General features: G+C 34.9%; 4 protein-coding genes across 4 annotated transcripts; 2 read left to right on the forward strand and 2 right to left on the reverse strand.

The window, feature by feature from the left end:
* The first annotated feature begins 1734 nt into the window (after nucleotides 1-1734).
* On the forward strand, nucleotides 1735-6296 carry FDH (formate dehydrogenase). The gene is made up of 6 exons (NM_001247928.1): nucleotides 1735-1964; nucleotides 3125-3296; nucleotides 4040-4580; nucleotides 5322-5446; nucleotides 5682-5794; nucleotides 5906-6296. Exons 1-6 carry the CDS (start codon nucleotides 1884-1886, stop codon nucleotides 6017-6019), a joined length of 1146 nt encoding a protein of 381 aa, NP_001234857.1. The 5' UTR covers nucleotides 1735-1883; the 3' UTR covers nucleotides 6020-6296.
* A 534-nt stretch (nucleotides 6297-6830) lies between these two features.
* LOC101249783 (photosystem I assembly factor PSA3, chloroplastic) lies at nucleotides 6831-8563 on the reverse strand. The gene is made up of 3 exons (XM_004232244.5): nucleotides 8034-8563; nucleotides 7792-7956; nucleotides 6831-7318 (listed from the first exon to the last, which is right to left on the reverse strand). The coding sequence occupies exons 1-3, from the start codon at nucleotides 8403-8405 to the stop codon at nucleotides 6998-7000; spliced, it is 858 nt and encodes a 285-aa protein (XP_004232292.1). The 5' UTR covers nucleotides 8406-8563; the 3' UTR covers nucleotides 6831-6997.
* A 425-nt stretch (nucleotides 8564-8988) lies between these two features.
* On the forward strand, nucleotides 8989-16064 carry LOC101249513 (uncharacterized). The gene is made up of 20 exons (XM_004232243.5): nucleotides 8989-9306; nucleotides 9398-9550; nucleotides 10518-10555; nucleotides 10790-10812; nucleotides 11678-11784; nucleotides 11871-11922; nucleotides 12009-12093; nucleotides 12787-12877; nucleotides 13677-13715; nucleotides 13913-13980; nucleotides 14074-14136; nucleotides 14242-14297; nucleotides 14378-14451; nucleotides 14584-14676; nucleotides 14758-14859; nucleotides 14958-15038; nucleotides 15109-15200; nucleotides 15339-15354; nucleotides 15464-15574; nucleotides 15667-16064. Exons 2-20 carry the CDS (start codon nucleotides 9428-9430, stop codon nucleotides 15766-15768), a joined length of 1416 nt encoding a protein of 471 aa, XP_004232291.1. The 5' UTR covers nucleotides 8989-9306; nucleotides 9398-9427; the 3' UTR covers nucleotides 15769-16064.
* Nucleotides 16065-16975: 911 nt separating this feature from the next.
* LOC101249229 (peptidyl-prolyl cis-trans isomerase CYP38, chloroplastic) lies at nucleotides 16976-20750 on the reverse strand. The gene is made up of 7 exons (XM_004232242.5): nucleotides 20365-20750; nucleotides 19758-20048; nucleotides 19449-19648; nucleotides 18560-18795; nucleotides 18032-18174; nucleotides 17435-17506; nucleotides 16976-17332 (listed from the first exon to the last, which is right to left on the reverse strand). The coding sequence occupies exons 1-7, from the start codon at nucleotides 20548-20550 to the stop codon at nucleotides 17105-17107; spliced, it is 1356 nt and encodes a 451-aa protein (XP_004232290.1). The 5' UTR covers nucleotides 20551-20750; the 3' UTR covers nucleotides 16976-17104.
* Nucleotides 20751-21489: the final 739 nt, after the last annotated feature.

The raw sequence follows: 21489 nt of genomic DNA on the forward strand, positions 1-21489 counted from the left end.
TAAATGTGATTTAAAAACTTAATTATGATTTTTAAATTTAAATAATTTTAAACTTTAAATGCGTAATATTACAGAACAATTTTAAATTTCATAGTTAAAAACATATCATATGAAATGTTATTTTTTTTAAAAAATAATTAAAACCAAATCAATTTTGATTATTTTTTTTTCAAAATTAAGAAGTAAAAATAGAAGCAGCAGTAGTAAGACGCGAATGAAAAAAAATGAAATACTATCCCTTATAATTCCAATGTTATGCGAGATCACTTGTCCATATACATGATTTAAATATGATGAAAAGTTAGCTTTCAAATATTTACTTACAAAATTTATCAGCTATAAAAAATTTAGCTTTCAAAGACACACAAGGGCACCAAGGAAAAGATATAGACAATTTTTTTTTATAACATAGGTCCTTGGGCTTTTGTTTAATTTTTTATTATTTTTCAAGTTTTTTGAGAAACTTAAACATAAACATTCATTTCTTGCCGCGGCTAGTCTCTTTGTAGTAGTAATAGCGGAGGGGGGAACTCTTTTGAAAGAAGAAACGATTTAGTTATCGATTGGCTTTGTATGAAAAATTCTATCTTTCTAGCCCTAAGTGAGCCATATATTGTGAGTGAGCTTTCGAGGAGTACTGTGTAATTAGTTTAAGCTATCTTTAGATATAATGGAATTACTTCTATAGAAAAAGAACACAACAATAGTAATCCAATTGTTCTCTCTCTCTTTTTTTTGGGGAAGGAATTGAATTTCGAAAAGATTATGAGTATATAATTATAAAATTTATCTTAGAGTTGAGTTTGAAATTTTCACTCTAAATTATTCATTAAAAAGTCAAAAACAAGTTCAATTTGTATTGATGACCATATACAAACAAATTCAAATTCATTTTTTATTTTAAAAATTAAAATTATTTTTTTTCAAATTGCACAAGATATGACAAACACCTCCATATAATGCTTTCGATTTGTTTTTTTTTTCTCTAAAATTTCACAATAACATCATATTTCAAATTTAAAAGAACATTGGAGATGTTTTTCTTTTTAAATAAAGTTCTTAATCATTTTATATTTTCTAAAAAATAATTTAAAATAATCACAAAAGATAATAATAAAAATAACATTTTAATTCGATCTTTAAATATCCTACCTAACAGATTTGTCTTATATGGACAGGAGCATATAGGAGCATCATGAATGTTGGCTTTTGGACTCCCTTCATTTTACCCCCTCCTTTTAAGTTTAATTATTTTATTTTATGTATTTTTTAACATGTATATTTTCTTTTTTATCATTTCAATCAAAAAGATATAATAGTCATTTTGTTCATATAACAACTACCATCAAGAATAAAATAAAATATTTTAATTTTAAAATTTAAGATAAACATTTTTAACAAAAGACAATACATATTTCCTCTGTTTCAAAAAGATTGACCTAATTTAACTTGGAACGAAATTTAAAAAAAGAAAGAAGACTTTTTAATCTTGTGGTTCTAATTTATAGTTATGTCAAATGTACTAAAATACCATGTGAAAAATTAAAATTGAGTTTCAAAAAAGAAAAAAGATGATTTTTTTGAAACATACTTAAAAAAAGATTATTCTTTTTAAACGAAGAAAAAGTATTATTTTGAGACCGAGTATGTGAGGTCACATGCGTGAGGATCATAGGTACACGTGTTTCAATTTATATATGCACGCACTTAGATAAATTTAAATTGGAGTTGAAGCAGGTCGCTTCTAAGTACTGGGCCTTCGCCCTTTCCTATAAAAAGCCGTTACGTCTCTCCAGTAAGTCATCTCAGCCAACTGGAGTTTATTCTTCTCTCTGTTTTTAGTAAGTACGAAACCCTTTTCTGTAAATCCAAAAAAAATTCCGATGGCGATGAGGCGTGTAGCTTCTACAGCAGCTCGTGCTATTGCTTCACCTTCATCCTTAGTTTTTACCAGAGAACTTCAGGTAACTAGCCATTTCTCCTCAATAGCCACTTTTTGTTGCTTTTGTTTTATATGACCTAGTTTTCGCCCTTTGATGAATTATCGGAAACCGGCACGGATCAACTCCGATTTTTCGAGAATCAAGTGAGTTGGAGATTGGAACAGAGGAAACTAAAGGAATTTAACCGTGTAAAGGAAAAAATTAAACACACTGTATTTGGTGCTCTACCCCTCGTCTCTTCTTTTTGGCTTTCCCCGTACTCTACACACCAAATGAAATGGCTCGGATATGAAAGGACTAATAACTTTTCAGTTTTCATTACTGCGTCCTTTTTTAAGCTTTCAGTTTTAATTTGCGTGAATATACCTAATTTTTATTAGGGTAGAGTTATATGTTTCAAATTAAATTGCTACCAAGTTAAATTTAAGAATGTTACATAAATTTAGAGACGGCAAGTTTATATACCAAGAAGGGTACTCCTTCATCCACAGAGAAACGGTGTCCAGTTCGAGTATGGGCGTGAATCTAGATATAGTTAATTCCAATGCAGATATCAGACATCGAGTGAGGAAAAAAAAGATTTTATTAATTTGTTATTTTTAGGTTGCTTTTCCTTTAACTGAAAATCTAACCCGGCAGGACCACAACAGTTCTTTTCCGATCATTACTAATGATACTTGATTTTCACGTGCGATTTCTGATATTTTTATACGGAGTAGGTGAAGAGTGAAATGTTTCACGGGTCTCAAGGACAATGGCAGCAGTGCTTCATTTTTTTTTGCATCTTCACGTGCTATATTATTACTTTGTTTATACTAGTTCGACTTGGAAAATCTTTTCATATTCAGTTGTCTGGGGAATAAATAAGATATTTCTTATTTTTTGATTAAAAAAAGAAGAAGATATTTCTTATTTAAAGAAGTGACAAATTGTACTAACTCATTTACCATGCCTAATATATTATATGTGACAATGATGATTTTTTTTAACTATTAATTGTTAGTTTGGACAAAAATGATCAAAGCAAGTATATTGAATAATGCTTATTTCTTGCCAACTGGTGCATCTACGAGATTATAGGAGTTGGATTATAATTTTAGCACATCCAGCATGCTTATATGACCTTAAAATATTCATGTATATTCTGTCCACTCACCTTTTATTTCTTCATTATTTTACAGGCTTCCCCTGGCCCCAAAAAGATTGTGGGTGTTTTCTACAAAGCAAATGAATATGCTGAAATGAACCCCAACTTTTTGGGCTGTGCAGAAAATGCCTTGGGGATACGTGAATGGTTAGAGTCTAAAGGTCATCAGTACATAGTCACTCCTGACAAAGAAGGACCAGATTGTGGTTAGTTCCTGCTAATCTATAATCTCTCATGTTCTATCCATTATCCCACTGAAGCCTATGCATTTCTAAAGATAATTTCTTTACCCTTCATGCTTGTACAACTAAACACATCTTAAAAGGAGTATTTTTGCATTTAAAACATGCATATATGTGCTGAAGTTTTTTAAAAATATATGGCTCACGTGAGGAGAATATAACGGTCATAGCAGGAACATTTATTTAGATAAAGAGCAAAGCAAAGTAAACAATATTTGCTTTGTTAGTGTTGGTCCTTTGCTGCTAGTGAATTATGATCAGGACATTGTGAGGTAGTTTCTTGCAGGAGGGAAAAAAAGAGTGTATTTTACCTTGATATACAGGTGTGCATTTGCAAAACGTCTATACTTCAGGACTCAGGTGTAAGTTGTACTAGTTTGATAAGACTATGGCTAAATTTTGTAATTTAAACAAGGATTTATCAAAGTCGCAGGGGCTTGTTTAGTTGTTGAGTAGAGTGCACACATGGATGCTTTAGTGATTTTCTGATGGATGACATGCTTAGTGTAAATCCTTGCTTATTAGTATCTTTTATCATGAGAAAGAATGGTGCCCTAGTCTGACACACAAACTACTCTGTGTCTTAGTTTTTCACTGTTGAATCCTTTACTATGCTCTATGCAAAGAAATTTCTCCTGAGCTAAAGTTTTTGAGTGTGTCCATCTATAATAGCTTCTTTTTTTTTTCCCATGACTTTCTCTCTGCAGAGCTTGAGAAACACATTCCTGATCTCCATGTGTTGATTTCGACCCCTTTTCATCCTGCCTATGTCACGGCTGAAAGGATCAAGAAGGCAAAAAATCTACAACTTCTGCTGACAGCTGGAATTGGATCAGATCATGTTGATCTGAAAGCTGCTGCTGCTGCTGGATTGACAGTAGCAGAGGTCACTGGAAGCAATACTGTCTCAGTTGCGGAAGATGAACTGATGCGAATCTTAATTCTTGTCCGAAATTTCTTACCTGGACATCATCAGGTTATCAATGGGGAGTGGAATGTTGCTGCAATTGCGCACAGAGCTTATGATTTGGAAGGCAAGACTGTTGGAACTGTTGGTGCAGGACGTATTGGCAGACTTTTACTCCAGCGATTGAAGCCATTTAACTGTAATCTACTTTACCATGACCGTCTTAAGATGGATTCTGAGCTAGAGAATCAAATTGGAGCAAAGTTTGAGGAAGATCTCGATAAGATGCTCTCGAAATGTGACATAGTGGTCATCAATACGCCTCTTACAGAGAAAACAAAGTAAGGTTTCTGTTTCTGTAATTACCCGTCGTAAACCTATACAATAATATTTATTGACAAAGCTTCTTATATTCAAGTTATTTTAACAATGACTTAATTATGAAATGAACTAAGTAAGCTAAAGTGAATATTCATTGAGAATGAAATATGATATTTAGCGAAGGGAAGGAGAATCTTTGGTGTCATCGTAATTTTTTGGTATCACTCTAGATCATATATAAAGTAGTTGTATATTTAGATTCCCCGATTGTATTCCCTAAGTTAAGAAATTCTCTTGAGCATCCACCATATACTATGATACATGACTTTGGCTAAGCTCAAAAAGACTATCTCAATGATGGCCCTCCATGGATTCTCCACCTATATAAGCCACGGCTAAAGAAAAATTGCTTGGCCAAGTTGTCTTTTACCTTTGGCATGATGCAAAAAACATTTGATATTCTTTCTGTGTGAACCACTGCTACGAGTAATATGTTCTTAGAGATCATGTTTTCTTTTTGTTCTTCCTTTAATTTTCTATTTGAAGATTTGTCATCAGTTAGAGGTCATCGGTAGGATGATAGATGTTCTCAGCAACTTGTGTTGCCAGAATAATATGATTGCCAATGGAGTATTTTTAAGATTCTTGGAGATGTAAGAGTTGTTTCTGTCCATACATCACTCTTCTCATGTCACTAAGGTCATTGATTGTTTCCATGTGCTATATCGCAAATTGCTCACAATTTTAACTATGTGATCCAGAGGAATGTTTGACAAGGAAAGAATTGCAAAGTTGAAGAAGGGAGTTCTAATTGTAAACAATGCTCGAGGAGCAATTATGGACACTCAAGCAGTTGTTGATGCTTGTAACAGCGGTCATATTGCAGGTATTTTAACATAACTTGAACACATCATCCAGAGATGAGCCCTCAGCCTTAATATCAATTGAACACACCATTATATTTTTTTCTTCAATTCTTGCTTGTTTCTTTTCTTCAATATATTTTATCGACATTTGGAAGTAGTTCCATATCTTGTGGAATTGCCGAATCCTTTGAAGAAAGAAGTACTTCTAAAACTATATTGAGTTCTTTTCTTTCGGTTATTTCCCCCCAAATTTAGGATACAGTGGAGATGTTTGGTACCCACAACCAGCTCCCAAGGACCATCTATGGCGTTACATGCCAAACCAAGCTATGACTCCTCACATTTCTGGGACTACCATTGATGCACAGGTTTGTAAATACTCTGTTTCTCTAATTTCTTTAGGCTTTGCTTTTTCTTTACTTTCACGACATTATAATTGCGATTAAACTGAGAGAAGCTTGTTACTTTCAATTTCGCAGTTGAGGTATGCAGCTGGAACAAAGGATATGTTGGACAGGTACTTCAAGGGTGAGGATTTCCCTGCTGAAAATTACATTGTCAAGGATGGGGAATTGGCACCTCAGTATCGCTAAATTATTTATGTATAGAGTTGTGTCTAGATTTCTGTGTTAAATAAACTGGCAAGCCGTGTCTTCAATAAGCTGATAAAATTGGCTACTTTATGTTCTTCTAGAACTCTAATGCAGTTTTTCTCCGGGTTAGCTGTAACTTTTGTGATGGAAACATATGTCCTCTTCTGTGATGGAGGTCTATGTATGATCCTCCAGTGTCTTTCTTGAGTCTATAACTGAACTTCCTTGCTGTGGTAGTTGTACTGGTGTTCCTGGACATTTTATGTTTTAAAAAAAATTATCTTCTTGTTTGCTAGTATTTGTTGCAGTCGCTAGGTTAATCTTTTCTACGACGCCAGGAAAAACTTGGCAAAAATAATGAAATGATGTGAAACAGAATTTGACATCACAGTATATTTTGCTTTATTGGGAAGAAAAGCCGACTTCATCAGTCTGGAACTTCAGATTTTTAAACGACCTCTTTCTTCACATACAAGCGAATAAATGCGATATATGCGCCATTTGACACCCAAGTTGGAGTGGTTCATTTTACAGTTACGCTTTTTTGTCTATAATAAAAAAGTCAATTAGTATATAACATGTTTGAATTAGATCTTAAATCTAATTCACACTCCAAAAGCTAGTTCTAGTTCAAAAGGAGGAATTTTCAAGCCTTAATAAGGAGTTTACTCATTTTCGACGTGAGACTGTCGTCATTAACATTACAGTTATAGTAATAGGTAATTTTTGAATACAAATCAGAGCCACTATATCTTTCAAGTGCAAGTAGAAAATGCAGACTGATCACAAAAGAAAGAGAGCAGGCAGCATACACATGCAATGTTTTTTAATTAGTTGGCGACATTGTGCGAAGAAGATTTGTCATTCATGACATGTGGCTGTGATTTCCTATACCGAATGTTTGTGGGATAATCTTCCTGTTGGTGTTAGTCACCAGTACCTAAAATTTACTTTAAAAATGATGATAAATTTCATGCCTCACTGATTCAAACTGTTTTGCTTAAGAAATTCAAGGTCTTTCATTTGCATCTGAACTGCTTCTTTTGATAATTGCTTGGGCTCATATTTGATTTCTTCAGTTCCATCTGCCATTCTCTTTGCCTTCTCTTTGACAATGATTTCTACCTTTTGCCGCCCGACTGTAGGAAAGACAGCATTAAGCATGGTACTTAGCAGTTTTTCATCTTCTTCATCAATCAGATCCCTTCCATAGCAACACACATGTATAGCTTCAAGAGCTTTCTCAGCACGAAATTCCATGGGGATTGTAGGTGCTGGAGCTCCCAACTTTGATCGCTTCTGCACGAGTAAAGGAAAATGTTAGCAAAAATGGTACTGGGTATAACACTGGACCATAAACGAGAGTTCAAATATAAGTGTGATATATGGCTATCAAACCGTGCACATTCTGTGCTTGGTGCTAAATCTAATGAAGCCCGTAATGGGATAGCTGCAAACATAAATTTACTCGATATACTATTGTAAGCAAGCTTCCCAATAAGAGTTAGGCAGAGCTATGCTGCTTGAATCGTCCAAGAATACTGTCTGCATGTGTCGATACTCTAAAATATATGCAGTTTTGGAGGATTCGAACAACATGGAGGCAGAGTTCTAAGTACCACATCAAAAGAATGAAGCATAAACAGAAGTTGAAGTATGCCTCAAAGACAGTATCCGAGTAAGTATGCTATAAATTTACTGATAAGCATTGAAAGTAAGGTAACATAAATGAAAAGAAGCTAAAAATCGTTGGCAAATGAAATCTTACGAACCTCCCTTGCTTCATTCATCATTGCGATGAAGTTTTGTTCTTCAAATTCAATATCATTTGCTAAACTAAGCCTTGCTACCCCTTCCAAAATTTCCTCAGATTTGAGTAAACCAGCTCCTACTGCAGCTAACCAACAACACAGTAGCACATACAGAGGATCCCCTGTCTATCAATAAGGCAAGGAAAATCAAGGTCAATAATCTATAGATAAAACCAAGTCACTTGATTGCAAGTAAAAATTACCTTGCCACGTCGATCTCGAAATTCATAAAAAGCTCTTGAATCATTAATGGAACACTTGTTACCGACTCGCCTCCTGAACTCCGCAAAATCAATAAAATCGCCTCCAACACCACCTTCCTCATTGACAATTCTGGCTATGAGACCAAAAACAGGCAGTGAACCGATGACCTTATTAGCAAAACTAGAAATTGGATTTGTGGTCTCATCCATATAAGCCTTGACGAGCAAGACCGCACCGCCATTGGAGTTGGAATTATTTCTTCTGGATGGAAATGTATAGAAACGTCGAAAGTAACGAAGAGAGGGAGAGATTGAGTTACAGTAGATGGAGGAGGAAGAAGAAGGAGAGTGGAGAGAGGAGACAACCACCATAGTGTTACATGTGGTGGACGTTCAATCTTTGTTTTGATATTTGCCCCTTTTGTTTATCTTTTCGGAATCTATCTCGCTATGAGCTTCATTATCTAACTCTCAAATAATAATAATATTAGTAATACAGTTAAAAAAATTAAAATCATCTACTTTTTCGTAGCCCTTTTGATTAAATTAAATTTATTTAAATACTTAAATTATATTTGATTAAGTTTTCAAAAATATTTAGTAAAAAAAATTAAGGTTCTTAATTTCTTTTATATTAATAGGAGTAGTAGAAATATTTATTTTAAAGAAGTTTTAAAAGCAATTTTTTTCTTATATTTTTTTTAAAAGACTTTGGCCAAACACAAATTATTTCTCCATATTACTAGTGATGAAATTTATATTGGTTAGTCAAACATAAATTATTATTTTTTTTGAAAAATAATTTTGATAAAAATAATAAAGTTTTAAAACTTGGCCAAATAAATTAAATGTGTGTGTGATCAATTAATTTCAAATAAATTTTTACTGATATTAGAGCAATAATTTGTGCTTAAGTAGCCTATAAAAAACAATTTGGTGTAACTTGTAAGTATTCTTCCTCTACTTTTTTTTATTAGAAATCCGGTGTTTGCTATATAATCATGGTTAGTGGCGAATGTTCACTGGCGCACTGCCTATCTGGCCCCAATTCCCTAGCGGACGGCCTGTGTCGCTTGCTGCTGCAGCAATAGAACAGAAATTAAAAAAACGAGACATTTGATAATAGTAATTGAAATAAAGAGACTTTGACGGCACTACTATATCACTACTCACATTCTCCTTCCCATTTTCGTGCAAATCAAATATATTCTTCCTCCTACTCTACGCCAGCTGCTCTCCTCTCTCTTTCTCTCTCCTTTCGGCACCTCAAAAGGTATGTAAACGCGTACGCAATTACTCAACCGTTACCAATATTAGGTTTATTCATTTTGCAATTTTTCTGTTGTTTTCTCTGTGCTGTGTAGAGTGGTGAAGTAGAGAGCCCAAGGGTGAGTATGGGAGCTTTTTCAAATGAAGAACTTAGTTTCTCTTCCAATTTCGACTTCGCTTCCTCTCAGGATCTCAGATTCTCTAAGCAAATCCATGACAACGTTCACGGCAACATCTACATCGACCCGGTATGTTGCTGTCTCTCACTCTCTGCTGGCTAGTTAACTTTCTACATTTCTGTACATGCTTTGCTTATACCTGCACTGTTTGAATTTATAGGTAGTTAGTTTTTCTTTTGTTTTGGTTCTAAGAGCAATCACAAATGTGTATGCTACACTAGTTTTCTGTGCTATCTAATAGCCAAAAGTGTACTACTATTTTAAAGGAAATTGATAACTGTCAATGAGATAAATGAGAATTCAGAGCTATTTTAAGTTGCACTTCATACATTTTTATTATCCACAGTTTTCTATGGGTAAGTCAGTGCCGAAATTGTACTCGCAAATTAGCCAAAATTGTTAACCGTCAGACTGAATAAATGAGTTCAAAACTATTTTGAATATCAATTCATAAATTTTTGTTATCCACAATTTTCTTAAAATTTTTCAACAAATAAAAAAAAAGTTATCTAGAATGCTTGTGACTTCCAATGTTCAAAGAAAAAAGTTATCTAGAACGCTTGTGCCAAAATTTTGATTTTGTTTCATTTAATGAAACATTAGTGACCATGTGACCATAACAATTAACAAGAGAAGATGATTTTTTCTTCATTCATGATTTATTCGAGAAGCATATAAGGTCAAAATTCATAAGTTTGTTTTGCTGGTAAGAATGGATCGATCTTAAAAGAATGATAGCAACAAAGTGTTTTCCCACACTGTCCTTGGTTAACCTGTGACACAATCCTCTTTCAGCTTTCAGGCTAAAACATGTATTTTATCCAATAGATCAATGAGTTGTTATTCGCCCGTATTTATTTATTAGTATGTGATTGTTTACCAGGCAAGAGAGACACTGGGGTGTGGAGGTTACTGTTTTCTCATTGTGATATCAGATCTACACTCTTATTTTCACTATTCTTATACATTTTCTTTAACTTCTTATTGAGAGCTTTGTGCAAACTACTGGAAGTTTATTCTTTTCTGAACTTTGCAGCTCTACTTGAAGTTCATTGACACAGAACAATTTCAAAGGCAAGTTTCCTTATCATCTACTTCTAGTAGTGTAGTATTAGTGGTAGATCTCAGTTTATTGCATCCCTACTATAAATCTATGTACTTTTCGAGTATATGTTTTCATATTGGCTGCAATTTGCCTATGACCTGATAGTCATCTTTTATTTTCTTTTATTTTCGTTTGTATGTTCAACACTTTATCATGAGAGCTTTACTAGAATTATTGAACTGTTTTTTTCTTTTGTTTTCCAGGCTTCGTGATCTTAAACAACTAGGTAAGTTACTATCCTTGTTCCCTATTTGCATACCTGGTCGCAAGCTTGTTTATGCTAGAACATCAAATTTAGCCTTGTGATTCAAAATGGGATATGAAGAAGTTTTCTTATCTATCATCTACGTGTCCGCTGAAATGTGGCATTTAGTTCTTTCATATTGCAAAATTATTACTAGTAAAATGTGGGATGACATAAAAGATGTAACTAACCTGTATTTTATTTGTCTTAATGTGAGTTGTTTTGGTTATCAAAACTATGATAAAATTGATAACTATCTTTGCCTCTTAAATATGTTCTGACATTATCTGCAACTTTCAGCTTCACTTTGTGATTAGCGGTGACACTTGAACGTATAAATAGTCTGTTTCAACTTCAGTGGTATCTAAATTGTGGTTGCATTGGTGACTGTCGTCGGATCCTTGTAAGGTCTTACGATAATTGCAAAGATATCTTGTTTCTTAGTGTCCTATGAAGACATATCTATATAGGTTATTCAAATTCTGGATATTCGTGTAAATGATGACTTAAGAACTCAAAATTAGCTTTTAAAGCCCTGCATGCATATTTCCCATACAAGCCTCTTGCAGAGGCTGAAGCAAGCCCAAGGTTACAAGCCTAGATGCAAGTTACAAAAAGGCTATATGGTCTCCTATTGCTCAATGGGTAAATTTCACCCTCTCTTAAAATGAGATCCATGTTATCTGTTCAAGAAGTTTAAATCATCCATCTTCCAATCAGTACTTGATGCAGCCACTGGCTCTTACTGTTGTGCTCAATGTTGGTGGAAACATTGTAAGTCTAGGAGTTAACAGCCTGGTAGTGGCTTGAATTTGTTACTAATATGAGCTCTTGTATTCACTTTAAGGTGTGACACACATGGTCTATCCAGGAGCAGTGCATTCTAGATTTGAGCATTCCCTTGGAGTGTATTGGCTTGCCAATGAAGCTGTCCATAAGCTTAAAACCCACCAAGTATTAATTTGTTTATACTATTATTTTGGTTTCTCAACTTGACATACCTGAGGGGTTGTTATGTAATCCTAGTGTTCCTTTTACAGGGTATGGAGCTTGGAATTGATCACTTTGATATACAAACAGTGAAACTTGCAGGTAAGTGATATGGAATGCCTTGTGCATGGATGCTCTTCCTAATGCAGAATAATGAACTTCCATTCCATTGTGGTTGAATTTCTTAGGTCTTCTACATGATATTGGACATGGACCTTTTAGCCACTTGTTTGAACGCGAGTTTCTTCCTCAAGTTTGCAATGGATTGGACTGGTAATACTTTACTGTGGAATGAATTCTGTTATTTGGATACCTCTCAAGATATATGTCACATTCTCATGCTATTCAATTTTTTTTTTTTGAAATAGATGCTATTCAATTTTTTTTTTTTTTTTGAAATAGATGATATTCAATTTTTCTTGGCTAATAAGAGTTGAATTTTTGACATTTCCAATTCCCTGCAACGTACTTGATCTTAGCAAGAATCTTCTACTTTTAGTAAAGGCTTGAAGTGATCAAATAAGGAAGAAATGAATTTTTACTTTTTTAGAGTGGGAATGTTTTCATATTGGATTATTGGCAAGTCTTTAGGAAAGCTCTAGTTTTGCCCTTTTAACTTCAATAAATCAATATATTTCTATCCCAAACTAGTTGGACAGTTTTATCATTTAATCATAGAAAATAAAGTTATGCTTACAGCATACATTATGTGGTAGAAATCCTAAAGTTGTAATTAATCATGGTGGAGGACCTTGGCATATGATGATTTTGTTTAGTTGTTTCCAACTGTTTGTGTCTGCTCTTGCCTGCTGGTTGTAGTGTTGATATTGAGAAAATATTTCCTAGTTAACTATCTTAATGTTTTTGTTGTTCAAGTTTCTTTGAAGCTTCTTGCACTCATAATGAGGTGATGTCATTATTTTAGTATAGTGCATATTAATGACCTTGTCTTATGTTTTATTTTAGGTCTCATGAGCAAATGTCTGTGGACATGATTGATCACATTGTTGATGAGCGTCGTATTGATATTGATTCTGGAACCATTAAAAGGGTCAAGGTAAGATGAATTATTTTGATTTATGCTAGTTGATATCATACGAGATGAGAATGGTAATTTGCTTATAACATGTAGTATTTGTCAGTTTCAAAAAAAAAAAAAAATCCCTCTGTTTCAACTTGATTGTCCTATTTTGTAGAATGTACCAAATTGTCTTTTAAACTTGTGGTCTTAAACATGCTTTGTGAAAATTTATAATTAAAGAGTTGCCATAAAAGGGAAGAGTCATTTTTTTAAAAAATGGACTCAAACGGAAAGTAGGACTAACAAACTGAAATGGAGGGAGTATGAAGTATTTGTGCAAACTTGTATCGTCTCCAGAAGCAATTTGAATTTTAGGTGCTACTCAAGTATGGCAGACACGTGGAACTTTGTCAGCTATTGGCTGAAAGAGAATTTGTATGTGTGGAACTAAAACCTGCAAAGAGATAGCTTCTTTCATTAAATTCTCTTGAGCTACTAGTAAGAAAAAGCTTCTGCTGATTTGCAATGCTCTTCTTTACTATGCTTTTCAATGGTAACTAATGTCAAATTTTAGTGAACGAATTCTTTGACCAAAGTTATGACTATACGTTGGTTGAGATAATAAAGTTATTCACCATTCATGTGAGTTATTATTACTTCATGCAAATTCTATGACCAAGCTATGACTATGTTCGTTGAGATATTCATGTGAGTTACTATTCTTCATACAGCTAAAAGCAAATTGATTGTACATGCCACAAGTCATCATAAGACTTGTTTATATTGTAAGCAGGAAAAATTTTAAACGTGGCCTTTTGACCTCTATATTTGACAGGAAATGATACTTGCTAGTTCCAAGTTTACGTTGACAAAAGTAAGTCCTTCTCTTTCCATTTTCCAGCACATAGTTATCAGGAGGAAAAAAAACGTGATTCTTGCAATTTGACTGTTTTCATTTGACATGCATTTGCACTTCAATCTGGAATTTTTAGCTTTTTCTGCTCATCATTTCACATCATATTCCATTTTTGAAACTTGTGCACTGCTTCAATTTGATTGATTAATATGTAGAGCTCAAGGGAGAAGCAGTTCTTATATGATATTGTGGCTAATGGTCGAAATGGAGTCGATGTTGACAAGTTGGTTTCTAAACTATAGATTATTCTCTTCTCTTTTTTTTCCAACCTATTCTTTTCCAGCTTTCACCGGATGAAGCTTTCTTTGGTTTGCAGGTTTGATTACATTGTCCGAGATAGCCGTGCGTGTGCAGTAGGATGCAATTTTCAATTTGAGAGGTCTTCTCTTTCATCTTTTTGTCTATTGTGAATCGACATCTTTTCACAAATATCGAGAGAAAGGGAAAATAATTCTTTACCGTGAACTGTATTCATTTTCTGTAGGTTGATGGAAACTATGAGAGTATTGGGAGATGAGATATGTTATCGAGCCAAAGATTGTTAGTACTCAACTCTAACCAATATCTTATTTATTTTTGTTTGACTTCTGGTCTTATTATTTGTGTGGATAAATCCTCAGATTTAACCATCCACAAGTTATTTGCCACACGAGCTGATCTACACAGAACTGTTTATACTCACGCTAAAGTGAAGGTACATAGCTAATTTGACGAAGTTGTGCACTGATTTTCTCACCAGCATATCTGAAATGTGGAAGTTATCATTTTGTATGTCATATTTAAGTATGTACACATTTTCAATTTGTTTTCCCATATCATTGTACAGGCAATAGAGCTTATGATTGTAGATGCACTAGTGAAAGCAAATGATTATCTACACATATCATCACATATAGAGCATCCTTCTCAATACTGGAAGGTCGGCATGGTCTTTTTGTTAGCTTCAACCTCCTTAATTCATGGAACCATGAAAATAATTTCTCTGTGTATGTGGAAGTAGTTAGATGACACCATTTTAAAAACCATCGAGACTGCTCCAGACCCGGAACTGAAGGAATCTAGGGATTTGATCCTTCGTGTCCGAAGGAGAGATTTGTACCAGGTACTGAGGTTATCTAATGGGTGTTGATTAAGCAGGTTATATGAGTATTATGGGATGTTTGAAGTTTACGGGTTAATTCTTGTTTTTGCACATTGCAGTTCTGTAATGAGTATGCTGTCCCAAGAGACAAAATAGAGCATTTCAAGGATGTCACGGCACATGATATTGTCTGTTCGCAGGTAGCTAACATATAGTAGTCTGTTTTTGGGAGTCTTTAATATTTCTATGGTAATAATCATTATCTTACAGAAAAGTAGCAGTGAGACACTTAATGAAGAGGATGTTGCTGTGACCAATGTCAGGATAGATCTGACACGCGGGAGGCATAATCCGCTTGAAAGGTTGGTCAAAATGGGTCATCCTATGCAGTTCTTGCACTTGCATGCAATTTCTCTATCCCTCTCCTCCACTTTTATTATCATTCTGAACCTTTCAATTTATTTTCTTTGTATGCTGGTTGGACGTGTTGCCTCTGCCAGTATCCATTTTTTCAAGGTACAGACTATGGGTTCTACAAGTTTGATCATCAAAATCTATTACTTTTCTTGTCTGCATGTTTTTCATCTTTCCCGACCTCACTCTTAATGATTTGATTGAAATTCAGGATTATGAAAGTGAGGAGAAGTTCTCTATACCTGATGATCGCATCAGCCACTTGCTGCCATCATCATATCAAGATATGATTGTGAGAGTCTACTCCAAAAAGCCCCACCTGGTCTGTCCAGATAACGAGTATGCATTTGTTTTTTGCGTTCTTCTCCATCAAAGTCTGATCTCAGTTTTTTTGTATCCTACTCAAATTTTCAGGTGGAAGCTATTTCTGATGCATTTGAAAATTTCCAGTTAAAGACTTATGGAATAAAAGCACAGGTTCATGCAACACCTGAGAAGAAAAAACGCCGTGTATGATATTTCCCCAGTCATCACTACAAAATCCACAGTAGATATATGTGATTATAGTATATCTCAAGCAACATATTACAGTCCATTTGTACAGAAGTCTTTAAATGACACGTGAAAGGCCTCTCAAGAGTTATACTAGAGTTTTTGTAGAAAGTTGCTACCATTTACTGGATATGATAATATCCTCCGAGTACTCTCAACAATTTCTTGTATCCTAGCATTACTCGAAAAATGGATTTCTTGGTATAACCGACTTCTGAATATTACAGAAGCTGATGCTTTTATAATACCTTCTCTTTCTACTTGGTGGTTGGTGAATGAATATATGTTAAGAGGATTTGATGTAGCTAAAGTTTGTTTATGTGCTGGTTTTTGAAGGAAAGAGCAACAGTTCTATTCATGATGAGTACCATCTATGAAAATAAAGTTGCAACTGCGAAAGGTAACTAAAACTCTGAGATTCATAACTTAGTGTTGTAGCAAGAAGCAATATTTGATGGAGGTTACGTATATTCTTGGCATTCTTTTATTTCTGCCGCATATAGAAAAGTATTCATCTCTATACTCGGTTATATTGTTTTTTTATCTTCTTCGCTTCCTTATTTTTTCAGGGTTTTATAATTGTTGATCCTTCTAGATTCAGAATCCATTTTGATAAAAAGAAAAAAAAAAACAAATTGAATCTGCCCTTGCGCTTGCATAATTTCCATATAAATGTGATCCAGAGACTAAGCATCAAATGCCCAAGCAGTGCCTTGTCGTCTCATTAACTTTACTATGCACGTATTTCTGGTATGTTGTACTTAGCAGGTTTTTAGTGGCATCTCCTATAATCGTAAGCGTGATGTATATAACTTTGCAATTTGCCTGTGGAAAATATATTGTTGTGACACGCCATATCCAGATTAGAGCTTCGCAGAAGTGACAACCGCTATTTTGCACAAGGTATGAATTTGATTTCAGATGTATCTTCATGCAACTGAACATGGACTCTGTTTGTTGAAAGTTAGAAGTCAAAACTCTGCTTTGTCCGTTGGGTTTTTGGAAAAGATGGATTTATAAAACAATTGGGCAATAGCAAGAGAATTATTAGTTCGGATTATGAATTTAGAGTGATGGAAGAAAAATAAACACATATATTGCTCCACAGTTAGTTATTGAAGTGAGTGGAAGGTAAAATGGTACCTTTTGGATTAATCCTGGGGAGATGATATTTCAAAAGCAAGAAACTGAAATTGTTGAATATATGATGAAAATAATGATTATACTCTTCAGAGAGTTTCGTGAACAACTCAATGCAGGTAGGTCTTAATTCCGATAATTCCTCACTTAAACGACATCTCTAACCAGCAATCTTGTAGCTTGGATTCACAAGATTATCGAGGCCAGATACAACTTGTATTGATTCTATCACATCTCCCACCTTCAGATCTGCCAGAAAGTCCTCATTTTCTGTCACATAACCAAACACAGCATATCGACCATCCAATATATTGGCGTTGCTAGGAGTCAGTTCACTTTCTTTCAACAACCAAAACACCTGACTTGAGGCAGAGTTATTCTCAAATTCCTGTAAGCGCCCATAATCCAATGAGTTTTAACAAATATAAAGGTCATCAAATAAAGTTACATGAAATAAGCAGATGCAACATCAAAAGTAAAGGTATCTCACTTCTCTAGCCATGGCCATTGTTCCAAAAGCATTGAAAGGTAGTCTTGTTTGAGCCTTGTATAGACCAAGATCCTGTAGAAATAATTCCAGAGCCTTATTAAAACAGAAGGAATAACAAGGAATATAAAGTGAAGAGAAGAATACCATGATAAAGGCAAATATGAAACCTTTGTTGAGTGTATCAGAAACATTTTCGCTGGTTTAGTATAACGGAGAATTTTCTTGTTTAAGGCTGTGAATCTGTGATGGCGTAAGTAGGGAAAGTTTAGTGCTGAGGGAATATAAATCCATTTCTCAACATGGAGTCCTACTCTATGGATGAATTGAGGAGTGAGATCTATGCAAGAGCAGGCATGCCAATGGCCCAAATGCTGGGGCAAGTGATCTTTCTCTCCACAATTACAGGTCTATGGTAATTTCTAAGACCATCTCAATAAACTGGGTATAAATGTATAATCCATATATGATAGCCTGGCTGACAACGTCTACTCTTATACTGTTTATAGCTTCTACTGAGCAATTGGAGAGAAGTGATCAGGAGTAGGACACCAAAAAGTTAAATTTAGAGGCAGCAAAATGACAATAACATGAACTTACTTCCAAAGTTTCTCCGTAGAATGGTGCTTTTTCACCAACCACCATAATCTCTAGAGGTACTGTCCGGGTTTTCTCTGTACTGGGGTCAATAAAACCTTCAGCTGGACCTTCAGGATCTCCTGTTTGTACCACAAATCCATCCGCTGCAGAACATCCACAATAATGAGTTTCAAGAACATATTCAGGTCACAAACTACACGGACATCCCTTTTTTTTTTTTACACGACAAGGGAAACCCGCAGCCGCTACCCTTTTGGGTGCGCACAGGGTAAAACTCCGCTCCTATGCAATAGCTCGCAAACCACATAAGAGAGGTAACCCGCACTAGGCAAGCCTGGTGCAACGAGCTCGACCCAGAAGGCAAACCCCTTGCTTTGCTGGCAAGGGGTTTCGAACTTGAGACCTCCAACATGGAAATTCCAAGCTCAAACCACTGGACCATACACGGACAACATTCCTTGTTTGATGCATAGACAGTTTTATTTGTTTCATTGATTCGCAAGAACAGAGCAAAAATCATAAGCTCACCTCTTTGAATATCCATGCCATCATAGAAATGCCTCTCGACCAAGTCTATAAAATTTCCAGCAGTAACTGGAGCATTATATCCATCTAGAACAATACGAAATACGCATTCCTCCAGGTTGGGATTGTCTTTGACTTTGACCTTCATATCCACAGTTGCTCTTCCCTTCAGTAAAGGCATATTTTGATATTCTTCAGGTACTTCATATGGGAATCCATCCACCATATCCTCTTCAACACTGCAGAAATCGAATGCCCCAGGAAGATCTCAGCTGCAGTCAATGACAAGGGGTCTAAATGAGAAAGGCATAACTTTGGAAATTCACCATTTTTAAAAGTTTTCATCACTCTTCACTTTCTATTCATAGAATTGGTCCATAGTCAACAAAAAATCTTATTTTGGTATTCAAACTGGAATAAGTAGCCTACTTAAACATGCATCCGTCCAATGACACTTCTGTGCTTCTGTGGCATAAATTCTACCAAAGCAATTGCTTTGTGAAAGTTTCAGAAGAAAAAGTTATTTTGTACTAAGGTTTTGACACCTTCTTTTAGAACATTTCCAGTAACAAAGCACAGAAAATACAACACTTTATATGGATATTGACTTTGCCTAAACCAAGCTACCCAATACATATTCAGGACAGAAGAACAGATACTTCGGCTAAGTATGTGCATGATTGGTCTCTTTTTCAGTCTCATGTGAAGATAAAATTAAGTCCATGAAGCAGTAACAAAGCATCATATTGATGCATCATCAAGCAGAAAATCAAAGCCCGACAACTCATTACTCTTTACAACTCGCAGGGTTTATGAAAATGTGCATCAAAGAACATGGAAAACTAAGCTAGCAATACTGTTTTTAGAAGTAGACTAAGCTAGCTACACTTACCCTCCAACATAGTTAAGCAATTCCTTCTGTTTAGGTGCAACAGCATCTCGAGTCCTGTCTTCAACAATTTGTTGAAGCTCACCTAACCCAGCTTCTAGTTTGTTTAGCAATTCAATAGCGTGGTCAGTCTTTGACTTAGCTACTCCTGAAATAATCAAGGTTTTCCCTTCCTTGAGAGCTCGAGATGCTTGTCTTGTATTCTACACAGTTAAAATACGAACCACCATTACGAATCTAGAACTACATTAATAAGTAGATTCAAGCCAATAAATTATCAAAGTGGGAACAACTAAGCAAATGACATCTTACTCTTTCAACAGAGTCAAGCGCCTTGACACCAGCAATCTTGAGACTATCAGTAATATCTTCAAGGGGTTTTTGGACTTCTCTTATCGCCTTGTTGTCTATAGGCAATGCATACCTCAATAACGCCCCTGGATCCTTAATTGGTGGCCCTGAGATCAATACAGAGACATCTGGCAATGCTGGGGTGCTCGCATGAGCAGGACCCAACCATTGCGATCCAGGTAGTCCACTAATCAAACTAACCGACAATGCTACTGCAGCTGCACATTTCTTCAATGACAAAAACCAATCTTTCTGCAGGTTTGGGAAAAATCTTCATCATATAAGTTCCTACTTATTAAGAACACACACTTGAGAACTTTAGAAAGAACTACCAACTGCAGTCTTGTCATTACTTACAAATGCTAACATTGTATAACTGAGGCAGTGGATTCGGCTTAAACTACATATGCATATAGTCGATTTTTTTATACTAAAGTACGAAGTAATAGATGCAATTGTACACTCAAACTTCTCATTTAGATATTTGAATTTCCATTAACTCATTTCGAACTAATGAACGTCTATTTTTTTTATAAAAAAAAAAGTGAAGGAGAATAATAGAACTTGCCTCTTTGTCTTGGCATTCCGATTCAGAAGGAAGCGAGCGTTGTGAAGAACATAGTGGAACAAAATGGCGGATCGATCCTTTACTAAGAGCAGGTGCGAAATGGCTGTAATTGAGCTTAGGCTTGATGGATTTGGTGGAAGTTGTTAATGGGGAAGAAAAATAGTGGCAGGAAACAGATGCTGCCATTGATGAATTTACAACTAGTTTGTTTACACAGTCAAGCAATTCTAGAGGACATTTGGGGTTTGGAGGGAAAAAAATTGACAAAATGCAACTGTTATTAATGAAGAAATTGAGATTGAAAATAGGTGTAATGGACAGGAGGAGAGTAGAAAGAGATAAGGATAAAATTGGAATACCAGAGACTCAGGTCAACCTCATGCTCCGGATAAGATAATTCGGTGTCACTTTAATTGGATATTACTCGTATGGTGACGTTTAGTAGGCTCTTTCTGGGCTTTATCGCTAAGTTGGGCCGAGACAATTACACACAATTTCGCTTCGCGCGCCCTTTTAAACGCGCGAAATTTGGTATGAAATAGTAAAATTTCGCTTGGGAAAAGGTATTTTATTTCTATAGTTCTAAAAACTAAAGCTTTATTTAATATTTAAAATGATAAAAAATTTATATACTCATCATGTAAAAGTTATCATGGATCGTCTATTTTGAATCAGTTATGATTTAGAATAGATGGTGGAGAAGAAAAATTTGAATTTTGATTTCTCTGAATCTATTAGAATTGGAACAAGCGCAATAGTCTAATTATTTAATGTATCGTATCCAATTGAACATAGTGTATCCGGATGCTACATTTTTTAAGGAATTTTGTAAATAAAAAAAAAAGTAGGGATATTTACGTAAGTTATACTAATTTATATCCTACAAAATGTGATTCCTATAATTTATAGGATATTAAATACAGGAGGTGCAGTCGTTGAAAAACATAACATATATGGAGTAAAAGTGGTTGAGTCCGGGAAGCAAAGAATTCCTTTATTTATTTGTTTATGGCCCAAACAGATTTCGTTAAGGTTATACGTACAAAAGTAGTAGATGACTAGAAGGACGAAAACTCTTTGCGAATATTACTGTTGAAGCTAAAGAGATCTCATGATTCAATTTGT

The sequence above is a fragment of the Solanum lycopersicum genome, chromosome 2, assembly GCF_036512215.1.
Source record: "Solanum lycopersicum chromosome 2, SLM_r2.1".
NCBI classification, from domain to species: Eukaryota; Viridiplantae; Streptophyta; class Magnoliopsida; order Solanales; family Solanaceae; genus Solanum; species Solanum lycopersicum.